Raw genomic sequence first — 19,828 nt, 5'->3', positions numbered from 1 at the left:
GACTTTGGTATTTGGCAGATTTAGGAGAAAGGGGTCATGCCACATTTTTTTTAATATTTCCTTTTGTTAAAAAATAACAAAAGCATCCTTCTCTAATTCTGATTCTAAACGTCAGACAACATAAAGCACATATTGTAACAGTGTCTTTTCTTTTTGTGGTTTGAAAAACAAAATTGCCCTTTTTATCAATTTAAAAATGGGCATCAAATGAAGTTTTCTGTGCCACAAGTTATTGATTAATAACTTACAGGTTTCTAGTAACTATTACCTTAAAATATAAATTGGGGATCACAAAAATGCTTCTGTTGCTTTTTTATTTTTAAGGTATTCTTCAGACTGCAAATTATTGTGACTCTGTTAAAGCATTTTATTCAAGTTATTTTCCTCCCCTGTTTATCAGATGTGCTCAAATTAAAGGGTACATTTTCTAAATTGTTTTATGATGAGATAAGACCTCTGCATTAAAATATTTTATTTAAAGAATTATTTTTTTTTTTTTTTACAAATTCTCGCCAGGTAAAAATAACTAAACTGTTCATTGACCCTATAAAGAACCTTTAGGTTTGGAATCTTGCTGTGCGTTTATGTCCAGAAACAATCACTTATTGGAAAACACATTATCGTTATTGTGGTGATCATAATCTAGCAATAATAAAAAGTCACCTTGTAAGACAAGAAAAAAAGAAATCCAGAAATCCATTTTTTTAAAAATATCATTAGAAAGTTAATTTCTTTCAGTAATTCAAATCAGTAATTGAAAGTCATACTGATTCATTGCATAGATTCATAACTTTCAAGTCTCTGATAGTTTTCATAATATGGCTTACATCTATATTAAAACAAAATTTAGACCTTCTGCAAAGCATGGACTCTTTTTGCATCAATTACTGGATAAATGCAGAGTTGCATGGAAGTGATCAGCCTGTGGCTATGATGAGGTCAAATTGCTTTAATAGTTGCCTTCAACTTATCTGCAGTTTTGGGTGTGGTGTCCTCCCCCCGCCCCCAAGCCCTCTATTTGGCTTCACATGCCTTGTGCACCTTGTCTACCATAAACTGACTTTTTTCACTTTTATTTAAATAATCATCATCTACAGTAACAGAAATAAAGACTGGATCTATAAAACACCGAGTTCCACCTATGAGCTGAATCACCAGCATAGGGACCATTCCTGATTTGATATATTTATCTGATTGCTTCAGTCAGACACATCACACAAATCGTTTTGCATAAAAGATTTCAGACACTTTTATTATTGTACAAGTGATACCGGCATAATGAAAGTGATAATACCCATGAACATGAAAGACAGTTTTTCCTTACTGTATATACAGAGAAGTGTCTTCATATCGCACACACACGCACGCACGCACGCATTCATACCCTCGTCCCCACGCACGCACACCCACGCATACACACACACAAAATGCTTCTACAAAACGAACAAATTGTAAATAACATAACGTTAAATAAACTCCACCTACCTTTAGGTTTACAGCTGAATATGCATATGATGACCATCTTTGCACTGCATAGAATTTATACATATAATTTTCCTCGTGAACATTGTGGGCTTTTCTAATAACAATAATTATAGTAGTAACAATAATAATAACAATAATACTGCTCTCATGATGCATATCGGAGGCCTGTAAATTAACATTAAAAATAACTAAGTCTTTGGCAAACGCAAATACATTCACTTGACAGATGAAGAAGAAAAATGATTCCAGCTTTGCTGAAAAAAAAAAATTACTTGTCCTGAAACATGCGGGAGTTAAAGTTAGGAGAGCACATGTTTAAGGCATTTATAGTTGAAATTGTCACCCTGCTTTTCGATGTCAGAATCATCCAATCAGAGTGAATCCAGACAAATTAGATTTGGAATGGCTGTTATATCCTTACTTCTGCAGTTGAATGCCAAAGACTTAATGAACTTAAACATAAGCAGTGGGAAAATAAAGTAGTATAGTGCACATCAAGTCAGTGAGATGATGGGCTTTGTAAAACTGTAAGTGCCTTTACAGACTGAGACGCATAAGGCTTACAGTCAGTTTTTCTTTTTTACATAAAACAAATATGCACATTTAGTTTTTCTGCATAACCACAGTCCAGTGTTGCAAACCTCCAAAATAGTGCAAACTTAACACAAAAATAAAACACTCAAAAGGTTTTGCCTGATTACCTTCCTGACAAATAGAGAACAAGTCAAACATTAGCCAAGCAGTCTGCAAATTAGTCTTTACAAATGATAAAAAAATGAAATAAAAAAATTATTTTAACTGGAAACCTTGCAAATAGTGAGCCATGGTGCTATAATAACATGGTTCCCGCTATTTTTCAAACAGGTGTTTATTTCATTTTTCATTTTTACATCTTGATTGTGTCTCACAGAAAACATGTCCTAATCTTCTCACGGCATCAAAAGCGATTGATTTTTTTTTCTCTTCCACTCATGCTGGATGTTTGGTCAGTGCCTGCTCAGATGGACTGAAAAACAACCGCCACCGCCTGCGCGGGTTGCTGCTCATCTCCCTTGATCTCTGTGCATTGCGATTTGATTCGAGTGGGAGACAAATGGCAAAAGGGAAAAAAGGGGAGAAAAAAAAACCCTGCTGATACATCTCAAGCTGTGGACAGTATCCCTGCTGGGACCCATTGAGGAAAGGAATGTACAGTATTGATCTGTTATGGATAAAAGAGTGGCACCACAGGTGGGGAAAATAAATTCAGGATGTTTTTGTCTGGAGTCCTGTTTTTTTTAAAACCATTGCAATTAGCCAAGGGTTCAAACTTTCACTGTTCCATAATTGTGTTTTGCTTTTTTTTTTTGGCTTTGGGTGTCCAAAAAAAAAAAAAGAAGAAAAAAAAAAAAAGCTGTAATGAGAGAAGATGGCGGTTGTGTTGAATCCATGAATATTCTCCTCTATTTTTGTCTTTTTTCTATTATTATTTTTTGTTAGTCGGGGACATTTTATGCGCTTTCTGCTCAGTGTCCGGTGGACCGTGTTCTTCACACCTGGGCAATATGGAGACTGAGGCCGTGGTCCTGCAGGTTGATTTGGTTTCCATGGTAACTAGTGACGGTCATAGGCAGTGGCAGCAGTGGGAGGGGCGGAGCCTCTCGATGCGGCACTATAATAATAAGGGGAACCTGAAAGTTAACAGAAGAATGAACCATTTGAAACAACAAATTACAGCTTTCACTGCCATTTACCAAATAAATTACCATGAATGATACATGCAATAAACTGCATAACACTTACATAAGAGTTATAGGTAATTATCCTTGCTGTTGATGCTACTTTATTAATTATCTGACAATGGCCAGATAAACTTCAGTCCTCACCCAACTCTGTTTGTCATAGTTCCAGTTGTTTTATGCTTTTTAACAACTGCTCTGATACAGATTCTGGCAAGTCATTTTCTTGAAGTCACTACCTGACACATGAAGAACGCCTGCCTTACTTGAACTGAATGATCTCTAGTCTTGCCCGTTTTGAAGAGCGTCTGAGAAATGGATCTCTGTCATCATATTTATGCCTTTGACAAACATTATTATCACCAAATGTTTCTAAGAACACAGGAAAAAGTAGCTAGTTGCTTTTCTGAAAAGAAGCTGCTAGAGCGGTCTGAAAACTTTCTAAGTATAGCGATTTAATAAGTCTGAATATTGAACAGTTACTTAAACAAATTGTTGGTGATTTGCAAAATCGCTGACAAAATCTCAGTTCGTTCTTGTAAACTTGATATTATATACTTCTCTGAGGGCTGAATTTATTGTTACTTAATACTGGAGCTCCTTTGGTTAAAACCCTACAGAAAGCAACAATAAATATCCCAGTTTTGTTGTAACATAAGTATACAGAAATAATAAAACAAATCTTATTCACAAAGTCCTTTATATATTACATCATATTTTGTAGTTCTGCAGAAAGACAGTTCAATTGTGAATTTTAAAACTCAACGAATGAGGACATCTAGTGATAAAGACTCCATCTGTCTTAAAACAATAAATTAGGGATTTATGATTGCTGGATCACTTATTCGTAACCTGCTGGACTGGTACAGCAACTGGTACGCTGCAACTCTAACCAGCATTACTGAGACAAGCTTGTCAGTCATTTACTTCTCATCAAACACTACTCACTTAGTAATGCTGGATTGCTGAATCGCCAGGCTTCGTTGTAGGTTGTGTACTGTGGATGACTGTAGGGGTTCCCCGAAAACTCACTCCCTGCAAAACAAAACAACAAATCAATTAGCATTTCAATACATCGAAACCCATGCCACTTCACATGCACTCATTTCTCGTCATTCAAAACAGGACGCAATTTGAGACCGAGAGTGATAGTCATCAGTGTGCACCCAGTCAAGCAAGTAATTTATTTCTTTTTCATTTCACTTAAGTTATGCAACACTGAACAATACAGGATGTGACACTGAAGGTGGCTTTCCCTGTCCCATTTATGGATATCTAACCCTTTCTTCTGTGGCCAGCACATTTCAAGCCACTCTAATAAATACAAAGTGGTAATAAACAGTTTCATGCATACGTTTTTGATTTGTTGCCGTAAATCCTGCTGCCTTTCTTTGGAGAATTTTAACGTGTTCAATCTGAAGCCTCTTTGGTTTGAGCTCGGAGGTTTTCTGCAGCAGAATTTTATTGCAGGGGAAGTAACTTGGAACATGTCTGTGAGCATTGCTGTTTGTATAACACCTTTCTTTCTTTTATGAGACAATAAAGGCCAGATTTTATATGAGGCTGGTGAAAAATGACTTTCCTTTAACAGTGTTTGGGTCCTGTCACTAAAAATTAGCCGTTGTGTATAGGATGAATTGGTTATGACACAAAACCACAAGCCATAGGATTAAGGTGCTCATCTTTTGCTGCTTGCCACAGAAGAACAAATGGAAAGTAAAAGCAGGTCTGTCTGGTTTCTTTCCCTCCCGTGTGATTTACCAGGTTCATCATCTATAATCCAAACATAAATGTAGACTGCAAAAGCTACTGGGAGCTGTTTGCTTCATTTTTACTGTCAGATGTTAAATGGACGTTGCGGTTTGCAGAAGTATGTTGGTAAATGTAAAATCTATTGATTTCAAAACAGTAAATTTACCCTGATTTTTTTTCTTTCACTTTGATGTTAGGTTAATTCATTTGGCATGAACAAATCATTAAACCAAAAAGTAGAAAAAAATATAACAACCCATCCCTAACCCCTAAAGAAATAGTCTTTTTGTTGATGGATCATTAAAATGTATTGTAAATTCCTCACCTCAGTCATCTTTGGAGCCATTGCTTCCACTCACTTTGTGCACTCTCTGTTTTTCTTCTCCATAGAAAGTACCTCTGACTCATTTCTTCTGTGTTTAAAAATTTCTAAGCTGAGCAACTGATGGACCTACTGCTGCAACTAACTTTGCATATTTTTCCCCTAAATATTTTTTGAACCAATGTCCTGCCATTACTATTGTCTCTAATTTAGTTTCCTTACCAATAAAAAGTATGTCTCTGGCATAGTGTGCCTGTTAGGCTCCGTATTTTTCCTGGATTGAGCCATTGTACTCCTTACTATGGAAAGTATCCATCACTCTGTGTTTCTATAGATGGAGCCATTGATTGTGTTGTTGTAGCCATTCCTTAAGCGTATTTGTTTTTGTTTTCTTTCCCATCAAAAATATTCCTTGCTCACTGCTTCTATGTTTAGAGCCATTAATGTGATGATTTATGTCTTTTTACTGTTTTCATTGCATATAGAAATCAATATTCTTCACCTCTCTGCATAAGTCACCGTTAAAGTCTCCTCCTCACCCTGCTTTACAGCTTCTACACATTTTCATTTTGAGGGTGACACCACACCATATTCGACCCCAATGATAGCAGGAAACGGTGATGCCGTTTTCAACTCACCAGGAACCATTCCAGCGAGTGTAGAGGTTGGGTAGCTGCCTTGGCCTGTTGGGGGAACGTGAGGGGGATACCCGGGTAAGGTCGTGTTTGCCATATCCCGGCCTGCAAAGACAAAGTAGATACAGGCAAAATGGGTTAATGTACACCAATTCATCCTACTTCTTGAAAAAAAAGATTGATCAGACATAACAATAAAATAAAACATATATTACAGAAAATATTTTAAATTATCTTCTGTGAATTTTTCGCCTTAACGATAAGAAAAATTGGACAAACTACTTTGAAAATGTTAGTAGGAAAATGTTGAAATGTTTTCCACAAGAGAAGGAAACTTTTTGTAGGTAAGATACCTGTCAGTGAAATATATTCAGTGATTTCACTGTTTTTTTCTGAACAGTTCTGCTGTGGATGGCATAGAGCACCTTTCCCATTTGTCCATAAATGCAATATCTCGTACTCAAGAAAATAATCTGATGTTACATTAACATAATACATCAGCCAGTATTGTTTTCCATTAAGTTGTGCTACTGCTGCCTTTTGGACCAGATAAACTGCAGTTCCCTCATTATCCAGTTCAAGTTGGTCTAAATATATCAACTTGACCAAACCCTACACGGCTTCTTCAGTGTACAGTCCAAAAAATTCAGGAGCTTTTGAACAGCATCAATTCTTCGGCTGCAGACATTCAGCTCTGTAATTGAAAGCGACGGCTCAACTGTCCTATCTGGATGCAGGAACATTAGGACTCCAGCATGTAACCCCAATCTACGCAGTGGCGGGGGTAAAGAAGGCCCCTGCTATATTGTCAACCATGAGGACCGTTTGGTCTCAAAGAGAAGCTCATCTATAAATAGAGATTTAATGAGGAACTGCAGGATGAAGTGACAGTACAGCAATTATTAACTGTGGGGGCAAAATTATTTTATGATTAATTTAAGCTAGTTCACTGTGGCTTTCATAAGTTTAAATGGCGGACATGTTCGCTTAAGCTAAGCCCTGTTGTTGTCTCTTGGCTTCGTTAGATTTGGTGTTTTTATCAGTGAACTCCCTGTTATTTTCTATTGCTTTTGGTTACCTTTGTTCAGTGTATGAACTATTAAAGTTTTCTTTCTTATTTCTTTCTGTTGTTTGCTTTTTACTACATATCTGATCCCCTACTCTGATGCCCCTAAATAAAACCCAATGCAAAAAAAAATGCCTTCAAAAGTCAAATAGAATAGATCGATCTCAGGATACATGGAGATGTTGGGTCACTGCCTCAAAGGATTGTTGCTAAACATAAGTGAGCAAACAGCATCATGAAGACCAAGCAGCACAGCAAACAGGTAAAGCAGAAAGTTGCAAAGATGTTTAAGGCACAGTAAGATTATATATATATAAAAAACAAAACCTCACAGGCTTTAAAGCTCCATTAGTTCAAACCACCTTTAAAAAACAGTTGCAAACCTGCCAAGACATGTTGTCCACCTAAACACACAGGCTAGGAGGCCTGAACATTAATCAGTGAAACAGCCGAGATTCCCGTTCCAACTCTGTCTGAGCTGAAACAACTCAGACAGAAAAATCTAAAATGAAAGTCACTTTTGCATTTTGCCGCACGGCACACAGGAGACACAACTGCACATCTTCTGGAACATTGTAGTGGCAGCATCATAGTGAGGGGATGCTTTTCTTTTGCAGGGGCAGAGAAGCCTTTGAAGTTACTACAAAATGTAAAAAAAAATAAAAAATCAAAGTATTATGAATGCTTTAGAAAGAATGCTTTATAATCCAAATGCCTTTTTGTCACTTCACAAAGAAAAATTAACTTTTTTAAAGCAAAGCAATTTATTCCTTGAGCTAATTGGTTTTTAAGGATTACTCTGATTAATCTATGCCTTCCTAGCTTTAACTTTGGATTATAAACAAGAATAAATGTTTTCGATGTATTTTACAACACAACCAGGAAGATGAGCTGAAATCTAGGTAAACAAGTCATAAAATCCTACATGAAATTACTTTTAGATGTTTTTTTTCTTTCCTTTTAAACAATGTCTGTGTTTCTTTGTAATTCTGGATTTATTTATTAACTGAGAAAAATCCACATAAAAATATTCTTGCTAAAACATATTACATGGGTGTGAATTCTCTACTAAAACAATGCTGAATAATATAGATCTTTTTATTATTATCTTAAATGATCAGATCCAACATCTGAAGCTGAGAATTTCACGTTAAACAGCTGTTTAACGACCTCTTGTTGAACAACTGTTCTCCTTTGTTTGCACCGATGGCCACGTTGTATGAGTGCCTGCTGAAATGTGTCTTTTTGTTAAAGCGCTCAGACTCCAGGGCCGAGAGTTAAAGAGCTTTGCAGAGAAGAGTGAGGTCATGCTGGACCTTTCATTTATTATAAGAATTAGTTAGCCACAAGCCAGTGCACATAAGTCAAAGGGAGCCGTGAGAGTACTGTGGTGGGGGGTCCTGCAGGGGTGAAAGCCTTTGTGGGGGTGTGTGGGTGTGTGTGCGTGTGTAGACAAAGGTAACTACTGTCAGTGTCTCCACACTGACTTTATTTTTGTTATTACTACAAAAGCCATAGCTGGTTTAATGAAAGTCTTGTGTTTACAATTATTTCCTAAAGTCAACATCTGACTTACATTTGCTGATTTGTGATAATAATTTTACATAACACAGTCACATCTGTTTGAGGGTCTTTTCGCAAGATATCTTCTCTCTATGTCAAGAACAAGAATGTCTTCAGTGTTAAGATGATGAAATAAAAGTAGAGAAAATTGACGATTGACTAAAAAACTTGTTAATGTGGGTTGGTCACTTCATCAATACAAGCCCTGATATTGATTTAGTAGATCAAATCAGGTGATCAATACTTTCAGGTCAACCCACACTTCACTCAGACTTAAATAGCATCATTAAGACACAATGTTTTGTTTTTTCAACCTCACTGTTGCAACACAACAAAGCCTCCAAAGCCTTGCAGAAGCATTCATAGGCCTTGAACTTTTACACATTTTGTATTATTACAACCGCCAACATGAATGTACTTTATTCAATTTTTATGTGCTAGAGCGGCATAAAGCAGTACATATAGTTAAAACGAGAAATTTATAAATACTCAATAAAAATACACATATACCTGTCTAAAGTTAAGTCAGAATAAACTTATCTTGTTTTAGGTCAGCTAGAATTACCAGAATGACTTCTATTTGCTAAATACTACAATAGTGAGAGAAATAATATATCAGTGATTGAAATAATAATGTATTCAAAATCAAAAATTTATATACAGAATGATTACTATCTATTTGAAAAATGAGGAAAAGTCCAGATTATGTCCTGGCTTTGGAAATTTCTCACAGGTTGACTGACAAGTTTATTTGGAGACACACCTGTGGTTGTATGAAGAGTCAAACTGAAAGGAATAACAGTTTTCTTTCACCAATAACTTTCTCTGTCATTAAGTGTAAACATCTAATGTGCTGGAAAAATGGCTACCTTCTGTTTTTGGATGATCGATTGAACAATGAGATACTACCCACTCAGATTTACATCAGATTTTTAGTGCAATAACACTTTTACTTTAGGGTAGACGAGTGAATACAAATGAATGGACAAATGATAAAAACTATGTTCCATTTACGCACACATTTCAGTTCATCTTTCATGTACATCCATGACGTCGTAATAACATGCATTGAATTTTGTGGTCATAGCAAACTTTAGATTTGAAAATGCTAAAATGTGTTTGCAGGGCAGTGTAAATGTATGCATGCTGAGCGTGTTCTGTAGCAGCCTGTGCTGAATCATCGTTTTAGGGGCAGCTCTCTGACGCTTTGCTTTATGTCCTCCTTTTCAAGCCCTCTTTCAGAGATTCGCAGAACTCTCTGTACAGCAATGATAGCCTCATTAGCTGCCTCCTAGTCTTTTGTTGTTTTTACAAACAGAGATGTCTGTCGAGATTCTCATTAAAAGATGGCCTTCCTTTATGCTGCCTGCTTCCTCTGACAGTCCCCCCTTAGATTGAACGGCAGTAAATCAAGCTATTTATTTTCCTCTATGCCCCCTTTTCTCCCCCCTCGCCCCAGCCAAAATCTATTCAAAGATTTTTTTTGTTTTGGTTTGCTTTTTCTTTTCTTTTCTTTTTCTTTTTTTTTTTATTTACAAAAACCTGTTGATTGCTGCTTCAAACTGAGAAGCAGCTTGTAGGAATAAATACCAATCTGGGAATACAGCACTCCTTAGAGTTTGAAACATATTGAACTCTAGAGTTTGCTTGAAGTTTTTTCAGGATGAAATTGTATGAACAACACAGAGCAACTGAAATCAACCAGAGGTTATCTTAAAACAGATTATTTGATACTTGGGTTTTTGATTTTGCGGCTTTGCGCCGGCGTGGGCTCAGTTTCTTCACACACAAACGGAAAAGCAGGGTGACCTTCTCTTTATTTGGCACATGAACAAAGTCATTTGTGAATGACTCTTTTGCTTGCAAGAGTATTACATTTAGCATGACAGGGACACCTTCATGTTTGCTACAACAACAACCAAAAATCTCTGACCTCCATTTTCGGGGCAATATGTAGAATGGGGCAATTTATCACCAGCTCCCCCACAAAAAAACTCGCACCCTAATTAATTACAACTAAGTAAAGAATGTTTGGAGAGCCAAATTGCTTTAATTCCCCAAACACCAGCTGAAAGTCATTCATTATCAAATGTGTGCTCAAAGGTTAGTTTGCTTTTGTAAAGACGAGATGAGCATTAATTTCAGAACCCACGTTTTCCCCTGTGGGGTGACATGCCAACGGTTTGCGAGGATGGTGGCGGGTTTACTCTCTTTTCCTTAGGTCTTGATGCTTTATGTGAACCTTTCAGCGTCCTCACTTTAAATACAGGCACATCTTAATAAATAAGACAATTATCCAAAAGTTTTTTTTAAATATATTTGTTTAATTTATCAAATGAAATGATGCACGTTAAAGACTCATTACACACAACATGATGTATTTCACGCATTTATTCAATAATTATTTCATGTATTGTTGTTATTATTATTATTTCTATGTCTTGCAGCAATTGACTTTGTTTTCTTAAAAAAAAGTTATTACATAAGACCAATAAAAAAAATTTTTGCAACAGAAATTTTGGACATGTATCATATAATATGTATTGGTTGGGGCTCCTTTTGCAGGAATTACTGAATCAATGCAGCATGACATGGCTTCTCAAATCCTGAGTGAATGTGCAAGCTTTTCCCTGGACCTACAGCAACTTGGATTCTGTGCTCCTTAACTTTTCCTCCAAATTCTCTGACCTTAGTTTTTTTTAAAAACATAGTCCAAAATCGACTTTCATCCAAAAAAGGACATCGGTATGCCGAGCCTTTTTGTTCTTAACCCAGGTGAGACACTGCTGACATTTTTTCTTTTGTTCAGGCGACAGTAGCCTCTTTTCCTCCATATGTCTGTGTGTGGTGGCTCTTGAAGCTCTGTCTCCAGCTGCACTCCACGCCTTATGAATTTCCCCCAAACTCTTGAAGGGGATTTACATCAAAGTTCTCTCATGGCTGCAGTCATTCTCGCTGTTTGTGTGCCTTTTTCCACCACATATTTTATTTCCGCTCAACTCTTCATTAACATTCTTAGATACAGCACTTTGTGCCTCAAGCCTCTTGAGCAATTATAGTTTTTGGCTTACCCTTCTTGTAGAGGGTGTCAGTGATTGTCGTCTGGGCAGCAGTGAATTCAACAGTCTTTCCCATGGTTTTTTTAGGCTATAACATACCAAAACCTTAACATTATTGTATCAAAATTATATTGCATTGGTCTAAAATCATCCAACAAACTGAGTTCTCTAAGTGACAAACAATCACCAAGTAAAGGTGTTTAAAACTTCCTGTGAAAGCCCAAGGGAAACCATTCACTGCCTGAATGCCGACCTCCAGTCTGAAGCGCCATCAAGAAAACAGCCAGTTTCCGACTTCTTTCAGGAAAATACTGAAACTTTCTATTGAAATAGTGGACAATTGTCCATATCGAGGCCCATCTCCTCATTTATTTCTGAAAAACACGCACAAAAAAAGTTCAGGGTTCCTCCTTCGGCTATTCACCAATTCCCCGCACAGCCCTTCACTATTTGAATTTTAAGCAATCTGAATGAACAAGAATAAGAAGCTCTTGAGATGAAATCCGTCTCTCGAAAGGGAATTCATCAAAGAAATGACTTCCCATATCAACAATAGAAATTACCTCACAATATGCAATTGTCCTTTCCACATATTCATGGAGCCCTTTGGTGTTTTTATGGGGTAAGAGGGACTATTTAGCAGGTAATACAGAATTAATGTGGAGGAGAGGAAGAGAGAGAGAGAGAAAAAAAGCACACTTTTAATGGAAGTGCCTTCTTGCCTCTGAATTTCGATGATGTGCACAATACCCTTAAATCCCTTTTCTTATTGGAGGTACTTTTTGAACCTTAATAGGATAAGCAGAGGACACAAAAGATTTCTATCTCTCAACTCTTTCAGTTCACTGAGAATCCCGATCTCTGGCAATGAGCACTTCATGAATCATTCATATTTTAATAGATTATGCAAATTCCAGGGCATAAAACCAACAAGATCAATAACTGCAGGCGTTTTTAATTGGCATTTAAGAAAAAAAAGAAAAAAAAAAACATTTTAAGGATGAACATACTCTCCAGTTCCTTCCACCGTAAAGACACAATTAATTTGAAATTGGATCTCAGCCTAAATGCAGTAGATAATTTGCTGCTTTTTTTTGCACAGCTTAAAATTCCTCTGGTAAGCTTATCGCTGGCAAGTAAACTGTAATACTCAGTCATTAGGGAGACCACACACCTGAATATCACATATTATCCACACAGGCACTAAGGGGGAAAAACCAAGCAGAGGAGCCACTAACCAAATAGTAATTACCAAGTGAGTTACAGCAATGTTTGTTCCATTAGTTTGACCTCTGCATGCTTTATTTCTTTGCCTCCTGTGAGAACATAGAGAGGCATGGGATACATTTTCCTTTGCCGATATGCCTTTGATGGGTATATTGACACGGAATTCACCGCAGATGTCTATGACAGTTCAAGTAATCCACATATACAAATAAATCAAAACAAAGTAGTCCATGAATCGGGTTATTTGTAATAAAGTAGGATGGCACCAGGACTAAGTACTGGAAATATGAAGGAAATGTATAGAAAACCAAGAAACATGCCAGTATATATTAGTGTTGAGTGATATATCTACTGTCAGCTGGGGATTGCGATGAGCAACAGCAAAGAGCTCTTTCAAGGTCTCAGCAATCTTGCTTTTGTAAAAGATTAATATGGATTTGGTTAAAGACATATTTCACACTAAAGAAGCCCGATGTAATAGAAAGAATAGAATTTTACCATACACCAGCCACTCACTGGAACTCCTCCTAAGACTTTTGTCAGAGGAGTGAAGACATTATTGTAACGGTTAACCAAGAGCAGCGCACGACTAGCAGCGAGCGTTAGACATATTACAGGTACAGTTTCTCCATTAAGATAGCAAGTATTGCATTCAACTGCAATGGCATTTTAGCACAATCACTGCACACGGCTGAAGAAAAAGCATGTTGGACTACATTTTGAAGTTTGCTGCAGAACAGTTAGACATGTCAATGACATATTGAGAATGGTAAATGGACTGAACTTATGTAGCGCTTTTCCAGTCATTTTGACCACTCAAAGCGCTTTACACTAGAGTCACATCCACGCATTCGCACTCAGAAACGTACACACATTTATACACCGATACGTAGATCGGTAGGCATATTATGAGAGAGTATAATGTGCTCAGAGGGGAACTAAACTCAACTCTTTGGATGTCAATACAGATTTGTTTGTAGAAAGATTTGCACTGCACATCACCACAAAAAGCCATGCCAACAGTGTAAGTATTGTGGTGTGAAGCTGTTTTTCAGCATATGTTTATTTCCAGGGCCGGCCCAAGCCTCCATGGGGCCCTAAGCGAAATTTGGTCTTGGGGCCCTCAAGTTCTGCTAACAATGTGGATTGCTGAAATCAACAGTTAGACAGTTAGATCATTCGCACACCTGCTATAAACTTATTGCATCACTGATAGTGCTTATATCCAATGCATGAATAACATAGGATACGTTTATTGGCCAGTCGATTTCTGTGCGCCGATTTCCTTAATTTCGGGGGATCGTGATTGGCCGATACTTACATGTGAAGCCTTTCTTATCCACTGATCTTACTGTATTTTCATCATCAAAGGTTTAAAAATCTTTGCTGTTGAAGATTTTTAAACCTTCTGCTCAGCAGTAAGAGGTTTGACTGACAGACCGGCCCGCCAGGTCAGGTCTGAACATTTACAGTTAACAGTATTCACTCCACTGTTACCAACTCAGCGACTTTCTTGCTATATTTAGCGACATTTCAGACAAAAAAAATTGATATCGGCCAAAATCAAAATCCACAGGTCAGGCTTTCTAAAGATCAGTAATCGGTGAATGGCCAGAAAACTGCAATCGGTGCAGCCCTACACACATATTCATGAAAATTCTATAATTAAATTAATTTCTCTTAAGCGTAACTTCAATAGCTAAAAATTTTATTTACACCAGGTGAGTTTTTCTCCACTGAGAATGTGGACCGGTATCGGTATCGGGTTGATTCTGAGCCTTCAAATGATTTTAACAGAAGTTTCACACATCTTATAAGTTGATGTAAAAATATTGTTTGTTTTAGCCACATAAATGATCAGCAGCAAACAACATCACCAACTACAGCTTAGAACAGCTCACTGATATATTAATGCAGTAGCCATGTAGCCTGATATAAAACATTTTGCTAGACAATATCAAAGTTTTAATAATTGTTATCAAATGTTATCAAACGCCATTTTGAAGCCAAAAAAACTCAGAAATATACAAAGCCAAGCAGGAGAATCAACTAATTTCAAGTTAAAACTCATCTTCACACAAAGATGTTTTACATTACATTACCAAGGCACATTAAAACAAACCTTTATCTTGGCTTTTTTCTATTCTTCCTCTTTTCTTTCTCGCTGAAGGATAAGTGCTTTTTTGAGACATTGTTTTGCAAACTTATTTTCTACTGGAGCTTTGGATGTTTGGATGCGCACCACACGTTGCACGGCAGCTCAAATTACCGGCGAAGCATGCATGACCTACCGCGGCCACCAGGGGGGCCCCAAGAGCAATTTACTCTTTTTCTTTTTGTCCAAAAAATAATGATTTCTATATCCATTATCAAATATATATTATTGTAAAACCAAATCACATCATGATGAGATTGTGTGTATTTGTTATTATAATGACATAGAAATTGTTAATAAAAATAAATAAATCAGCTCCACTGAGGGGGCCCCTTTGTGGCTCTGGGACCCTAAGCTGCTGCTTAGTTTGCTTATGCCTTGGGCCGGCCCTGTTTATTTCAGATGTTTTACAATTGAAAAAAGGATGAATGGAGAATCGCATTGCTTTATAAGTACATGAAGACGAAGCAAGTAAGACAAGGATTCGAAATATACAGCCGAGGAAAGTCTTAATGGTTTAAACAAAAATAAAGATGCAAGAATGACCAATCACCCAATTTGAAATGAAAATTACAGTAGAGAGAATCAGCGCCAAAACATTTTTTTCTGGAAAAGTGGTTAAAATTTACACCTGAGCAATTACATTATGACCAAACAAGTATTAAATACATTTAAAAAACATGTTAAATTTGTAATTACTGTGCCACTCTGCTTTATTAAACACATCTTGATTTGTGGACTAATTTATATTGATTTATTTGTATGCGTAGATTACTTGAGTAATTACAGATGTCTGGTATATATTTCAAGCTAACAGCACTGTAGAAAAAATATATTTGCAGAGACAAATGCTATATATATGTGTATGCAACACTTATTTCCCCTGGTGTATTTACTAATACCAAAGCAGGTCAGCACGCTGATGTGATCACAACCTTGTCGTTTTTTCCCTCCTCTACCTCTCTCTTTGCACCTGTGAAGCAGTAAGAGGAGACTTTCCGCAGAGGCCATCTAAAATATCCCAGGTGCAAACAAAGCTGCCTGCAGACCCAGGCCTGCTTTCTGTAGGACCATACACAAAGGACAAACATACAGCTTTCTTCCTAGGAGGGGCCCACCTCACAAGGGGAGAAATCTACCTCCCACATATTAATGAGAAAAGCGTTCTTTCTCTTCCTGTAAGACCGCCTGACTATCATCTGAGAAGAAGGGCTGCTGTAATTTTCAATCACCCCCCCCTCTAAATCCCCCAACACCAGCACTCCACACACACAACCACACACAGAACTCATTGCCTTTGATAGCTGCTGCATAATTATATGAATTTTAATAAAAGCTCCGTATATTAATCTCGGGCCGCCGACAGTCATCGTAAACTTTCAGTAAACTTAACCTTCTTCTTGGTAATAACACTGCAACAACGGAACAATATTTCAATTAGCCAGGCAGTCATTAACTGTGACAAGGAGAGGAGACGACGGGGAGGAGGAGGAGGGGAAGGAAACAGAGCAAAGGAGCGACAGGAGGGTGAAATAAATGATCATGGTGTTAGAGTCAGGCGGCAGAAATGCCAGAGCGTATTTACCGAAGCACATTACTCCTGCTTTGAGCCACACAAACTGCCTCCTCGTGAAAAAAAAAAAATAAGAAGAAGAAGAAAAAAAATTACAGGAGCAGCTGACAGTCCTCCACAGTGGCTCGTTTTTTTTCTTTTCTTTTCTTTTTTCAGAGACCTTGCTCTGATACACAGTCATAGTTCTGATATGCTGACACCCAAAGGTCCTTGTCCAGCGGTGACTGAACAAGCTCCCAGTCTTTCTTGACGCCCTGCTTGCTCAGCAAAAAACTGGACGGAGAACAGCTGCTGAGATTTTAGCACACCACTGCTACATTTTTCAGCTCGGCATTAAGAAAAGCCTTCACACTTAACTTTTTGGTTCATCTTTATTGTCACACATTTCTCAGCATTCATCATATGAACTTTTCAATGTTTTCATAGAGATGCACCGAAAAAATGCCTGGTGACTGAAGTCGGGCGATTTTCGGTTTGATCAGAGACTGACCTGTCAGAAACTAAAAACTCCTAGGTTTTTCCAATCTGTGAACAAACCAGTGCACTCGCTCATCAGTTCATCCAACTGATGAGCGAGTTTTAAAAGACTACCAGCATGTATTTAGGGAGCATGAACAAAAATGAAATCTTTTCCTGTAATGTGGTTCAACTAGAGTCTCAAGAGAAAAACAAAAGTTCTGCAATTGATTCTATTCCAAGTTATAACTGCTTCATATTAGAGCAATAACCTAAGGATTAAAGAAAAAACAGCACAAACCAAAGTGCCAATAGATGAAGTTGAAAACAAAACACCTGAGTGTGGATATGCTTAGTGAAGAAGGTTCAAAGTTAACAATTTTCAGTATCAGTGAGATGAAGCATAGAAAATGTTAAAAATGTTTCAAATTGAACTGTGTTTTTTACAAGAGAGATTTTAGTAGATATCAGGTAAACTAGATAGAATACTGTAATGTTGTGTGTTATTCTTTTGAGCTTTCAACCTCTGACTTTCATTGAATATGTTTGATTTGGAAATATTTCCTCCTCCTATTAATATTTTTAAAAATAAAATCAGACTCAACTAAAAATCAGTTTCAGCAGGTCAAATCTTTACAACAACCGGTAATCAGCCACAAATTTCAGATCGGTGCATCTCTATAGTTCCAACCCTCTCAGTTTGGCATTGTAAAGGCATATTGCTAATGTGGCACTTGATCTTACCTACAGGGTAGCTTTGCGACACACTGGGGCCCAGGTCTGGGTTGGCGCTAGAGGATAAACTGGGCTTGACTTCGTCCAGGCTGGAATTCAGGACAGGGAGCGAGTACTCATTAGCCTGGGAAAAAAAAGGACAGTTGAATCATTACACAACCAAACAATACTGACATGGAAATCCTCCTTTTCTCCTCCTCCATTAAGCACTCCACACAGGCATGTGTGAGTATAAATTTGGAGGGGCGCATTATGTGTGTGTCTGCGTGTGCATTCTGCAGGGTGGCAGTTCAAGCATATCATGAATGTATTTTGGTATTGTGTGAGAGAGGAAGTAGGATTTGGAGATGAGTGAAAAGCCAAGGCGTCAGCTGGCCCTTTGTGCTTGACTGCTGTCCTACCCCTGATCAGCCAAGGGAGAAAGCAGTTCTGCTTTGTTACAGACACACCATGTGGTCCTGTTTGAAAAAAACACAATTCATTGTTTTCCTTAAGCTTGTTGCTTTTAATCTGGAGTCTAAAACTCATAAGAGAACCACATGCACAGCTTTTGATTTACTCTCGCTGATCAAACATAAGCAAGTTACAGAAAAGTACACAATGCGGTTCATCCGTTCTGGATTTTTTTATGTTTCATATTGAATATTTATGTGCTTCTCTCCCTAGCAATAAGTGTGCAAACTGTCAAAGTTTCTAACAGATTGTTTCAGAAAGACCACATGGTCAAGGTAAAAAACATACAATTCACAGTTTTTTTTTAATTATTATTATTATTCAGGTTGTTGCTTTAAATGTTGAGTCTAAACCTTTTTGAAGTAAAACTGACATACATAACTTTTGTTTTTCTTTTGTTGGCATTGAGTACCAATGTAGTGGAAACCAAATTACAGGATGATTTGACTTCAGTTTTTTACCTAGCTGTCTGTGTTTTTTTATATAATTTTTATGTGGTTTATTAAAAAAAAGACTGGAAATTTCAACTAATTAGTCTCAATGCATACTGCCATGGGCTTAATGCTCTCCAAGGATTAAATATGCTTTCCTTCAAAGTGAGTTTTTAGTTTGTTTTAAATTTAAAGTTTTAATTTCCTAGTTTTGCAAAAATGCACAATGTATGATGAAAAATGTTCCATGTTAGTTCAAAAATAGTATTTACACCAACTTCTACTGTGAGCGCAAATTCTCAACATCTGAAACTTTCTCAACATTTTTTGTTTTGAAATTAAAAATCAATTACTTTCACTCTGTTAAAGCAGAAAGTTACATTTCATTTAATCAAACTGTCAAAAAAAAGCACCTAATTGATATAAAAACATAATAACCTAGAATTGATTTTTCTGTATTTTTTTCAAACAAGGCAAAAAGACACCAACACCAGATGCTGGCAGTTTTTTTTTTTTTTTAATGAGATGAGACTGAGTGTTGACAATGTTTTTCTAAAGCCCAGTGTAAGTGGTTCGGTGGGCCAGGGTCCCACAGGGGGGGATGCCCATGACCCTGTTCTTGTCTGTCACTATCACAGATAAACTCTAATTGTCTGCTACAACTGTTCGCTGGCACAATGTCGGATGTTTTCCTGTATTCACGCTGGCTTCAGACGCCACACAGACGTTTTATCATGCAGATAAAGGGCAGGAGGGAGAGAAGTGAAAAGATGAGTCTGAAAGGGATGACCAAATGGCTAGCAGAAGTGTGGGAGGGGTGCATCCATTGAGTTTTGCATCTCCAGAATGGGTTTTTAATGCTCCGTGCTACAGAACCCAGACAGTGGCTAATAGGGCCACATTTTCCAGAAGGAAAAAAAGAACAAAAAACAAAAAAACACGAGGCACCCATGAAAGGGGGAAAGTGCTCTGATTAATATTGCAGTAAATTAAAGCTGATTTTTCTGGACTCTTTCTATGCCTCCTTTCTTTTTTTCCCCCCTCACTTACCCCTCTTCTTTTTTCTGGTCTAACCCTTTCCCCCCTGCCTTTTAATACTCTCCCTGACGCTCTTTGTGATTGCAAGTCATTTCCAATTCGTTTTGGTATTGATCTTCCAGTAGGAATCAGTTTTGTAATTAGCTGCAAATTAGGCCTT

General features: G+C 37.3%; 1 protein-coding gene across 4 annotated transcripts in view; it reads right to left on the bottom strand.

The window, feature by feature from the left end:
* Window positions 1-1,224: 1,224 nt before the first annotated feature.
* The window catches only part of pax2b (paired box 2b), a 41,164-nt gene continuing 22,560 nt past the window's right edge, over window positions 1,225-19,828 (bottom strand). For 2 of the 4 annotated variants that reach the window (XM_032575392.1, XM_032575393.1), the window contains exons 7-10: window positions 17,756-17,870; window positions 5,916-6,017; window positions 4,152-4,238; window positions 1,225-3,136 (exon numbers count right to left, since the gene is read on the bottom strand). In XM_032575392.1, the coding sequence (XP_032431283.1) occupies window positions 3,015-3,136; window positions 4,152-4,238; window positions 5,916-6,017; window positions 17,756-17,870 (426 nt within the window). In that variant the 3' untranslated portion in view covers window positions 1,225-3,014. Of the gene's footprint in view, window positions 3,156-4,151; window positions 4,239-5,915; window positions 6,018-17,755; window positions 17,871-19,828 lie in introns of all 4 variants that reach the window. The other 2 variants (XM_032575394.1, XM_032575395.1) reach the window with 1 other exon arrangement.

This window comes from Xiphophorus hellerii, chromosome 10 (genome assembly GCF_003331165.1).
Source record: "Xiphophorus hellerii strain 12219 chromosome 10, Xiphophorus_hellerii-4.1, whole genome shotgun sequence".
Taxonomy (NCBI): domain Eukaryota; kingdom Metazoa; phylum Chordata; class Actinopteri; order Cyprinodontiformes; family Poeciliidae; genus Xiphophorus; species Xiphophorus hellerii.
Note: the sequence above shows the minus strand (reverse complement) of the source record. Positions and strands in the feature narration are given on the sequence as shown.